The sequence below is a fragment of the Atta cephalotes genome (genome assembly GCF_000143395.1).
Source record: "Atta cephalotes unplaced genomic scaffold scaffold00004, whole genome shotgun sequence".
Taxonomy (NCBI): domain Eukaryota; kingdom Metazoa; phylum Arthropoda; class Insecta; order Hymenoptera; family Formicidae; genus Atta; species Atta cephalotes.
The window spans coordinates 3,625,910-3,638,048 of record NW_012130068.1 but is presented as its reverse complement, the minus strand read 5'-3'; the positions used below and the strand labels follow the sequence as shown (position 1 = coordinate 3,638,048).

Sequence of the window (12,139 nt, the reverse complement as noted above, 5' to 3'; positions counted from 1 at the left end):
TACTACTATATATATATATATATATATATATATATATATATATATATATATAACAAACAATCAATTGCATTCATTTAGTGCAAACTGAAATTTCTTTTAATATAAAATTCTAATAGGAAGAGAAACAAGAATATAGTTTGCATAAAGATTGCTTTAATAGTATTACTATCAAATTTTAGTTATCGTTAAAATATTCTTTAATTCAAAAAATGTTGATTGTAAAATTATTGCGTGAAAACGTATTTACTAACGAAGGCCAGGAAATTCGATACGATCGTTCTGAAGATAATTCGTCATGCACGTGGGAAGTGCAATAATAACGTTCATTAACGGGTGCGGTTTTGCATCTTAAATAGCGTTTATCAAGCTCTCATTATGTCAGCAATTACGCGATGATACTATTACTAACCTTGGTCCAGAAGGTAGGATGGATAATATAGAAATGTTTTAAATTTTTCTTATACCTGTAAAAAGAATTCTGTTTCAAGATTGCTATCAAATTTCTGCAAACAAGCGGAATCAAGTTGCATAAGTAACTACTCGTTGCAATTTGCAGTTGCATAACTAAAACCAGTAATTTAGCAATACTTTAGTTTCAGTTTTTTCTTAACAAAGTAAAAAAATAATACTCTTATTTTTATTCTTCTAGTGACATATAATATTGTCCAAATGTTTTTTCTGCCTCACGTGATAAATGTTTCAAAAAGAAACATTTAAAAAATTATATTTTCTGTTCTGTTAATTTTTTTAATTGATTAAATATTGAAAAAATTTAAATCTTCCAATAAATAATCGAAAAGCTGTCATCAAATGTCGCTCAAATATTTTATTTTATCCTATACGTTGTATGTATCGTAAAGACGTGATTTTACATTAAAATACGATCAATAGGTTCGATGCGTTCGATATCTCAAGCGTACTTACTTGTAGGGAAGCACATTGTAGACTTCGCGCAGCCAGTGTAAACTGGGGTAATTGCTGCTGGCCGTAAGGGTGTGGAAATACGCGATAACATAGTCTCCCTTCACGATAGGATCCAGCAATTGTATCAGGTACAGCAAGGCCTAAAATTACAAAAAGTATCAAGATTAAAAAAAAATGTATTTCGCTAAATTATTCGCTAGTGTAATAAAAAGAATAAATCGCAGCGAAGCGCCCTTTAAAATAGTTTAAAATGTATGTTGAAAATCTATATTGCGTAAAAAAAAAATGCGTTGTCAAAGAAAAGTAGGGTAACAGGGGTAAATATGTCCTAAAATAAATGCTGCGTAAATATTCTCGGGATCGATGAGACGTCAGCGACGAGATATACAGAATATGTTTCGCAAGGCTTTCCTACGTCGTGGAATATATGATGTATCCCCTACAGGTTCTATTGAAAGACTCAATGCTATTATGATTTCATCGTTTCACCTTCATGAGTAATCTGAAAGTTCGATAAATGTCGAAGAGTTTCGGATGATCAATGAACTCATAGCATATATTTTGCGTAAGCGCGAAAGGGATATAATGTTAGAAATTTAGGCTCTGATATGAACAGAATTGAATTGTATTTTGCAATTAGGTAAACAAAAAGATTATATAAATCCCAAGATAATATAAATTTATAGAAATCTGTTTAGTGCGGAAATCAATGTCTCAAATGGTCTGTAACGGAAGGATCGACTTCAAGGATTAAGTTATTAACTGAATTCAAACAATTAACTGAAATCTGTCGATCATCATTCAATACATGACATACAAGTGTATTTACAAAATTGTTATGTACATACTTAGCAAACATAGATATAACTGTCATATAACATATACATGGTTTATTCTACCCTCTAAATTCTTTGGAATCTGACTCTAAAGAATAAAAATTGAGTCAATTTTGATAAAGAGTCAATTTTCAATCTTTAAGAGAGATTTCACTCTTCAGAGTGAGACTCTAAAAATTTTAGAGCGTATATTATATAGCATTTATATTCGATGTTTGTTGACGACTCTTATGTTACTTATTAACAACAATTTTAATATTGTTATATTATTTCACTAATCCTTTGCTCTTTTTTATTAACATAGAATAATTTTTATTAACATAGAATAATACATAGAATAATAATAATAGTGATTAATACAGTAAAGATATAAACTTCGCAGTTATTTCACGAACATATTCTTATACGAATCAACCATGCGTATCTGATTACAATCAAATAATATCACCACGCAATGTGTATGGCGATCGTTATTATTTCAAAGTAAGACAATGAAGAGGTTGAAATTTTTTCGCTTTTAGAACTTCCGCTTTAGCAAGAACTCTGAAGCAAAAAATTCGATGAAAGATAAATCAGTGGTGCAATCAACAATAAATTCGTGCCAAATTGAAATAACGTCGATGTTATTCCGTAAATTGCGAAATGTGTCGCTATGTATTGTGAACTTGGAGACGTTATCTCAGGTCGCTGTATAACTAGCGTCCTAACTGAGCGTTTCATCTCAAAAGCGGGTCAGTGGATACAAAGACGCAGAGGGAGGTATCGCACAGATGTTTAAATTAACAAACTTAATGAGAAGTCAGTATTAATAGCGACTGATATTACGCACATCGCATCTCTCTTCTTAGAACACGCACCTCACACGAATGTTCCGTTTACATGACGTTGTTTCAACAGCCGCTGCATAGCAAGTGTATATTTTTAGCTGTACCGACGAATCTCTGCATGACGTTGTTGATATTCTTATCTCGATCAAAGTAACGAGGCATTCTAGATCGCCGATAGCGAATTGCAATCAGCAAAAAAAATTGGAGCAAGTGAAGTTGAAAGTTTTTTCTTGCACGAACGTGGAACGCGCCACTAAATAATTAGCGACATACAAGTCACGATGATATGTTGACTTAAGAAACGAGGATATGTTGATTTAAAAAATAAGTGTCAAAGCATTCGTGATGTCTTAGTATACATATGTAAAAATGACTTACGAAATATTGCACGTTTTCTTTTTGCATACAGAAACATATACCGAACTTTCTCGATCAAAAGCTATTTGAAAACTACGATTTTAAAAAGTGCAAATCCTATTTAACACTTATCCTATTTAATAATTATCTTTCTGAATTTAAAAATATTTTCTTACAGATTAATTACGAGAGAATATATGAAGGTTTGTTCATTTCATATTTTATTTAATTTGAACCGAATTCCGTTGCTATCGATAATATTGGAAAATATGTAAGGAAGAAATTATTATATAGAAGGTCACGAGTATTATGTGTGAAGAAAGCTGACATATCACAAACTATTTCATTTTTTTCGTCAATTATAAGTTTCGCGAAACTTGCACAAATCCAAAGCGAAAATTTTTTAATGATTGTAATCTGTACGATTAATACTATAAAATTTAAATTGTAAATTAAAAAACTTTAAACTTTCTTCTATCAATCGCCGTGAAGCGGAAGTTCAATTGCACTCTATACTTCAAACAAGATACTTTAAAATGCGGATGTAGTTACTGCACAGTTAAGGATTAAATATTTACGAAAAAAGAAAATAAAGAAAGTTTTGATGATCGATTTCTATCTTCTGATCGTCGACTATCTCACGTGCTGATCAAATTCGCAAATCATTGTCGACAAATAGGTTAATAGGATGAGAAAGTTTCATTGAGGATGGGGGTGCATGTCGCGACGACGACGTTGCAACCCGTTCTCGCCCTCCCCATAGGAGAACTCGTTCCGCGGTCGGTCTATTTCTGGACGTGTAAATATCGATTCGCCACCCGCCGCTATATCTCACTGCGTTCCGGCTATGAGCGGAGTAAGAATGAATCCGACAAGGAAAGGAAAGGAATGACACAACGGGACACAACTGGCGCAACAAGATATGTGCCAAATGATCGAGGCTTGGACGCGACGCAATCGAGCGGTATGTGCGAGTCTGTGATTCTATGCACGGACTCGATAGAGCCGGCACGTATCCAGAATATCTGGAAAGGAGGTAGAGGAAAGTGGTATAATTTTTCAACTCTGCCTGTAGTTGAAAGAGACATTTTTCCTATAATGATTTTGGAACATTTCCGATATCTGATAAGAAAATTTGTATTTTGCAAAATAGCGATACAAATTCTCGTATTAGCTGTCGAGTATTTTCGAAAGTTATTAAAAAAAATATTCCGATCCTTTTGAGCATTACATCGATAAAATTAACATGAATACGTAATTTATTAGAAAATTGTATTTATCAGAAAAGTAAGTGAAATTATATCTTGCTTTAACTTATAAAGAAATACTTCATAATGTTTTAATTAAAACGTGTCAAGATGGTACGATAATACGTAGCTTCATATTTCAATTTTTATGAAGCCGATACATGCATCGATAAAATTAACAAATACGTTATACTTTTTATAGGAATTTATTGAAAAAATATATTTAAAAAAAGTCAATAATCGAAATTATATTATCATTTACAAGCAAAAGTTCAATAATGTTTGATTAAAATATGTTCGTGTGCAATAAATGTATAAATGTGTCGCTTAAATGTACACACATAGGACAAGGACACAAAAATCAAAGACAACTTCAACAGAATACTCTATAAAACACTTTCTATTATACATTCCAAATCGATTAAATTGTAAAAGGCAACCAAGAGAGAATGACTATAGAAAGATGATATATAGTGTTGCAATCTTCAATTACTTGAAAACTATTTTGTAGTAAGATAATTGCAATATAATTTTTATTTTATTTAAACAAGATTATACACCTTCAATAACGCCATTCTATCAAAATTCTACCGGAATAACAGCATTTCTATTGTGACGTTGCTGAGTAGCAGATTTTTTTGTGTAATCCGTAGCAACATTGATTTTCAAGGCACATGCAAAGGTCTTTACCTTATCTAGATTGATTTTGCTGGCCGGGAACCATTTGCCGACAAAAACCACCACCGGTCGGCCTTGTCGGTCCACACCGCTTTGGTACAAACAACCAATCCCTGAAACCTCAGTCAGATCCTCTGTCTTTGCCCTCCTAAGAAGTCTTTCGTATCTATAAAAGAACGATTTTCGCCTTATAATATGTTCGCAAGCTTTTTGTATATCGTACTCTAAAACGTTTAAGATTTTCTACAATTGTGTAAGTGTAAGAATTAACCAATCACAGTTAAATATGAAAAAAATATTTGATTGTGATTAGTCAATTCTTTCTCTCAACTACAACCACTCAAGTACGCTTACGCAATTATAGAATGGATTTTAGAGTAGAGACTTAAATTTCACTCTGAAAAATGGTCTCTCACTCTCAAGCCAATATTTATAGTGCTTAGTATAGTTAAAACACTCTTATTAGATGAACCAATTAGAAAGTCGTATTAGCATTAAGTCGTATTAAAACATTACTCAAAACTTAATATCTTAAAACATTATTTAATTAAGACATTACTTAATGATTTAAGATCTTAAAATAAGAATCAACTATAAATAATGGCTTTAAAGGTCGGAAATTGAATCATTTTTTTCAAGTTCAATTTTCGTTATTTAGAGTAAAATTTCGCTTCAAAGGATTTAAAAAGTATATTATTATAATACATCGCTCGGTAATATTTTACGTTTTATCATATACTCGGTATACGAGCTTTTTTTTAGTATATTAATATATTTTATGGACACGTAAAATATATTAGTAATATTTTGCAGTAATATATTTTACCGATACGTTTTTTCAGAGTTACATCAAATGCACGATAAGACAAACTAGACTATTATATCCACTATAATGTTCTTATCCACTATAATGTTCTTAATATGTTCATTAATAGATTTTCAAAATTGCGTGTGTGTGGAAAATTTTAATAGTAAATAATTAATACCTGAGACCTCCAATAAATACAGAAACGTAATGCATTTGTTACGATTCACCGAATTATTAATCTGATATCATTTTTCAACAATTATTAATCTGATATCATTTTTAATCAACTATTAAAAGAAACGTTATAGAATTTTTCGTTGACAGAACTGGTGCACAATTCAATGCACTTTAAAGCTGTTATATACAAATCGATCTAAAGATGTATGTTAATAAAAATATAGAAACGAATTAAACCGTAAAATTCTCAATACATTTTATTGTACTATTTGATAAAGTATACATTCAGCATTTATTATATCTCACAATTAAAATATCTCATGTTTACATTCAGATCAGTATGCAAAGATTTTAATGAGCACTGAGTGCGCACCAGTTCTGCCAATAAAAAGCGCTATTAATTTAAATAAAACGAAATCATTGATTTTATAATGTTAATTTGCGACGAGTTCAAAGGAAAACGCGATGTGATACAAAACGTGTTCGGAAGCATTTCTCGAATCTTGCAATACAACTTGTCATCATGTAATTTTAATTATATCACAGAAGATCGTACTGCTTTTGCATAACGTAAATGGCAAATACTGATACATAATAAAAATACATTTTTTGTAAAACGTATAAATTTCACGGAAATGAAATTTCATTTTAAGTATATCGTAACTTGTCGGTCAATTTTTAAGCTCTTTTTTCCAAAATTCCTGAACGCAAGCAAAGTAATAAACCGTGTAATAAAACCGTATTATGTACGAATTCTTAGATTCTAGGTCGATCATTACCAGCTTCGATACATTTTTCAACAGTAACCGGTATCGAAAACGTACTGGACGAACGCCAATAAAGAACAGGGATCAATAGAGAGCCAATAACGAGACCGAGATTCGTAAGAATCATATTCGACATGAGGTTCGATGACGTGTGAGAAAACAAGTATTACTCTCAATACACACCGGTCTTCATCCTCGATGACATCCACCATGTCAATCATGACCATACTGATATCACGTACCCTTCGTGTGATTTTATCCTCCGCGATCTTTCCTTTGTAAAAAAAAGAAGGAAAAAAGAAAATCAATCAAGGCTCAGCCGTGTTTTTTCCCGCGACATCCGTCAAAAAGGAGCGTCGCGGTACTATGGATTGAGAAATCACGCACAATTCTCGTTCGATCAGTGCATGACTGAGGGAGACGACGGAGAGGGACGATAGCAGTACGACGAGTCGCGACAAACTGAACGAACTGAACCGAACTGAACCGTTTTGTCTAGAGAAGGAGAGCCGCCTCTCGGCTGCGACGACCACGATGACTACGACGTCTACAAGGTAATCCCGCATCTCGCCGGGAGTCCTGTCGAGGCATCGCACGGCGCCTGCTCGGCTCGCAGAATACTGCGTGCTCGATACGCGCGAGGCGATCAAGCGGAGTAGGGGTTGTGAGCCCGCTGTTTAATTCGATCGCGATGTGTATTCCTTTAATTATGAGTAATATACCTTCCACAATGACCTTCCTTGGATGACTGTCAACACATTTGTCATTCTCTGTATTTTTTTGTATATCATTTTTGTAATGGGAGACAGGAAAGTAGAATACTCCATTCAAACGATCATTCGCGATATTTGTATTCGCCAAATACGCTCGTTTGACATTATAAATAAAAAAAATTGCATCTGCGTATACGAAAGATAAATTATTATTTTGAAAAAAGACAAAGATTTAAAAAAGTGATTGTTAATAAATTTTTATCATTGATTATAGGGAATTCAATTTTCATTGTTATCCAGCATGGTTTGGCAATTTTTGAGTGAGATTTGACCCAATTTAGGAATAATAACGAATTGTATTTAAGAACACAGCTGCTTTAGTATAAATATAGATTTAGTACAAAATATAGATTTTAATACTTTCTTTGAAACACCCTTTCGTGATTGAAATGTATTTTTGATCGAATTCGTGTTAGACGACTATGAAGGCCAATCCAAAGAACTGATAACATTTCGGTACACAACTATTACGATGTTCTAAACCGATCTCATATTACGCTTAACAATATATAGAGATTGGACGATAACTTTTACGATAAAATATTTTAAGACAAGAAATACAACGAAATAATGAATTAAAATAAATCTTATTCAAAGAGAGAAGAGGTATACGATTTTTTTTAATATTTAATTAAATTGAAATTTATATTGAAAATATTTGTAAATCCTTATATGCTCATATTTTTTTTAAATAATAATTTTTCTTTCATGCTTTTGCATAACGAACTATTTCCATTATTAAAAGAATCTTATGTTTTGCAAATATTTCTAACAATAAAATTATTTTATAAAATTAAAATATCAAAATATTCTTCTTTTATATAAACTGGAAAATTTTAACGTGTTTAAAAGAGACACATACTGACGATATGTATCGAATTAGTTAAAATTTTCATAATAAGAATATTTGGCATATTCGAGATTATCTCAGATTGAAAAAACAAATACGTACTTCAGATTAAAGGAACAAACGGCGTATTTCGTGAAATTTCAGATAACTCGTGATTATAAGTGGAAGAATACTGTGCGAATAAGTGAAAAAATTCATTTATAATTTGCATTAAAAATATATGAACAATAATATTAATTAGATAAAACTGATAATTATTTAAAAACAAAGCAAGGTAATATATATGCGTTGTTTTTTAAATTATTCTTTCTAAGATAAAATTAGACAAATTACAGACGTTGATATTGCACGCGATTACATCAAGTTGTTGCTTAAGACTGCAATTTCATGACTTTGACCTCGATTAAACAAAACCAAGGTATCTTATCGAAAGTATGACAAAAGTATTTCCTAACGTATTTAGATAGTTCTGTAAAATTTCTGATGAAGATAAAATCGTATTTTAAATCTCAAAATAATAATATGATAATATGTGAATAAAATTTTTGTTACACTTGAAAATAAATCGAATATATTTCATAAAAGATTATTTGTTTCAACATATAATATACTATTGATATTATATAACATGCCAGTGTAATAGATTATTAACTTATTAAAGCAAAAAAATAGAGTGGTCTATACTTCGAAAAAGAAACTCAATTAATGAATCATCTGGTGTAATCAATGATTCGAGTCACACATGGATTTGTCGTATCACTGTAATAATCCCTACATATCACGATAAAATGACATCGATGACAATCTTGGTCTCAAAATAAACATTTAATATGATAGGAAATGTCAGATCTGAAACGACTGATTTATTTCTATGACGCAAATGATATTTCAGTACTGAAATTAATTAGGTACAGATATTACAAAGCAAACTTTCGTATGTGCGTCATAGTCGTTAAAGTCGATAATTCGTAGACATAAACAATATTAAAGCAATAAGCTCGTAAAAGCTGTAATGACTTCGGCATTTGCGAAAAATATTACAAAAAATCAAATGCCCGAAATTATACATTGTTAGATATAAAATGATATAATCGAAAATCGATCGATGAAATTACACATAAACATACATGAATGAAAAATGCTATATTAATGCGATTCTTTATTTATGCGATTCTAATAATATTTTTTGTGAATTTATACAATTTCTAGTTCAAGCAAACCGCGCGTCGATTATTTTGTTAACACAGTTCCAAACCGAAGTTGAAGCGCAAATATCATAAATCAATGTGACATGCTTTCGAATTGGAAGGATGCCCGCACGGATTCGAATCCCGGCTGAGGAATATTATATTTAATATTTTTCGCAATAAATTATTTACAGTTTGCAATAAATTATTTACAGTTTTTGAGATATTAATTAGCATCGAATTAACAGCCATCTGCAAACAAAATGCAAATACGCATCTTAAAAACCTATTAATAGTTTGATAATAAGTATTTGCTAATAAGCATTTCAAAAAAATTGCAAATAATTTATTAATTTATCACCAATAATATTAAATTGCTTGTCAACTTATTTGATCGAATATTGTAGATATGGTATCGTTTCGATTGTGATATATATATATAACACAGGATAATCATTAATCATTTGTGATACGTGCGTGAAAATATCAAAATATCTGTTAATTAATAAATTTAATAATAATACTGAGAATTTTGTGACATAGAATTACTTGTGCTTGAATATACAAAGTTAATATCAAATAGGAAACTTTAAAAGAAAATAAAAACTCCACAGAAAATAAAAAATTCACAGAAATGACACAAGAATATATGTTAAGTTATAACATTATTATTAAAAATAATTGCGTATTAATTAAAATAATTAATTAATATAAGTTTCTCTGCAAAAGTAGTGAACTGTATAAAACGAGAGCAAAAATCTCGAAGAAAGTTGTAATAAATTCGGCATTTGTGGAAAAATTACAAAAAAAATCAAATACCCGAAGTTATATATTACAAAATGATATAATAAACTGAATTACGACTGATTGATGTCCTTTATATCCTTAAAAGTTTACTATTTATTTTACATGCTCATAAATACATTTTTTATTTTTATGTAGATATAGAAGAAATCTTTTATTAGCAACATTTGACTTTTGTATCGATAAGAGATACAGTTTTTCTGTACGAATACATTTTTTGTTCTGCTGCGTGGATAAAGAAGAGAGAAACATAGCTCTGTCAACTCATTAAAATTATGTGTTAAAAATTTGTGTGTTAAAAAATTCAGCTTTGCAATAATTTTTCTAAATAATGTCTGCTAACTTCGGATATATTGATAAATTAGTGTAATATTTTAAAAATTCAAGAAAGAAAATTTGCATTTATAATTTATCATTTACAGCCGTAGCACAGACTCTTGCATAACGCACAATGCATAGTGCATAAAGAAACCAATCGAAATTCTTCTTTTCTATGCAATGGGAAGAAAAGTCCTGATTAATTTATTTCGCATATGCACTATGCGTTATGCAACAGTCTGTGCTTTAAATGATGAATTATAAATGGAAATTTTCTTCCCTGACTTTTTAAAATAATCAACGTCTCTCTCTTCAATATTAATAATGTGTATTATTTCAATCTGACCATAAAAATAAACTCGTATTATTCTTCTGATTTAAAGCGTGCTGATTATTCACAGATAACTGTTCATTAACTTATTGCAAATTAATTACAATATTAAATAATTATTACAAAATTAGAAAGAAAGCTTACAAAACCAAGTTTGGCTTTTAGATAGATTTTTTTTAACTTTGAATTGTTATTCTTACTTACTTTGAAAATTAACCTTGTTTTTATAGAAAAATAACATGTTGTTTAAACAATCCTGGCAAAATTATGTGTTAAAAAATATCTCATAAATTTTCATACCTTTCTTTATGTTGCATTTGCTTGAGCATAATATCCGCTAGTGGATCGGCAGGTCTCTCTCCCAAAAGTCTCTGTCGATCCAAATCACCTTGCATTTGCGCAAAAGCATGCTCGCCAATATTAACCGAAGTTTCTAATTGTGATGAAAGTTCTACTGTATCATCGCCTGCAAAAGTGCTTTTCAAAGTTATATCGTATTAAACCTTTGTATGTAACTGCAATGTTACATTGAAATATTTCTTTACCGTGTAAAGCGTGCTGAGGATTGTCAATAATTCTGATTTGTCTATCCGGAAGTAAAGGTTCTCCATCCATGCCGCCAATATCATTCGGTAATTGCCAGCAAGCGTTATCCTGCTCTGCCAAATTTCGAGGAAAATAAAGTGGCAGAAGAATTTCATATATTCCAAGATCGCATGGCTCTAATACAAATATAACACACGTTAACGAATCGTATTGCTCTAAGAATCTACGTACAGTTCCTAAAAGAGAAAAAATCATTTATTTAGCATGTACTGACATATGCTTAAATGAACACAGATGTATGCTTGCTGTAGTGTACTTACTGAGAGCTATATGTGCTCCTGCATCCGGAGGATAATTTCTTCGTATTGAATTTATTACAGGTAGAGCAATGGTACGTAATCCCATTTCCCTCGCTTTTTGTAGAACATTTCTACAACAAAAGAAATTATATTATAAAGCAAGAGTCAGAAGGCTTAATTCTTTTGCTACGAAGAACTATGTAGTGCCTATCTACAACCTACTCCTGTATACTACGGCTGTAGTAGAATGCGCACGGGGGGAGAGAGAGAGAGAGAGAGAGAGAGAGAGAGAGAGAGAGAGAGAGAGAGAGGAAGTACGTACTACTACCTAACCTAAAACTAAATAAATAAATTAAAATTAAAAATTTAAATTTTAGTTAATTATTAGTTAATTTACGTTTAATTTTAAC

The 12,139-nt window shown here is 30.9% G+C and overlaps 1 protein-coding gene across 1 annotated transcript in view; it reads right to left on the bottom strand.

Annotated features, from left to right (window-relative positions):
* The window catches only part of LOC105625932 (protein GDAP2 homolog), a 16,736-nt gene that overhangs the window by 562 nt on the left and 4,035 nt on the right, over positions 1-12,139 (bottom strand). Inside the window, exons 4-9 of the mRNA XM_012207242.1 lie at positions 11,751-11,860; positions 11,430-11,666; positions 11,185-11,350; positions 4,882-5,035; positions 925-1,064; positions 410-464 (exon numbers count right to left, since the gene is read on the bottom strand). Of these exons, the coding sequence (XP_012062632.1) occupies positions 410-464; positions 925-1,064; positions 4,882-5,035; positions 11,185-11,350; positions 11,430-11,666; positions 11,751-11,860 (862 nt within the window). The remainder of the gene's footprint in view (positions 1-409; positions 465-924; positions 1,065-4,881; positions 5,036-11,184; positions 11,351-11,429; positions 11,667-11,750; positions 11,861-12,139) is intronic.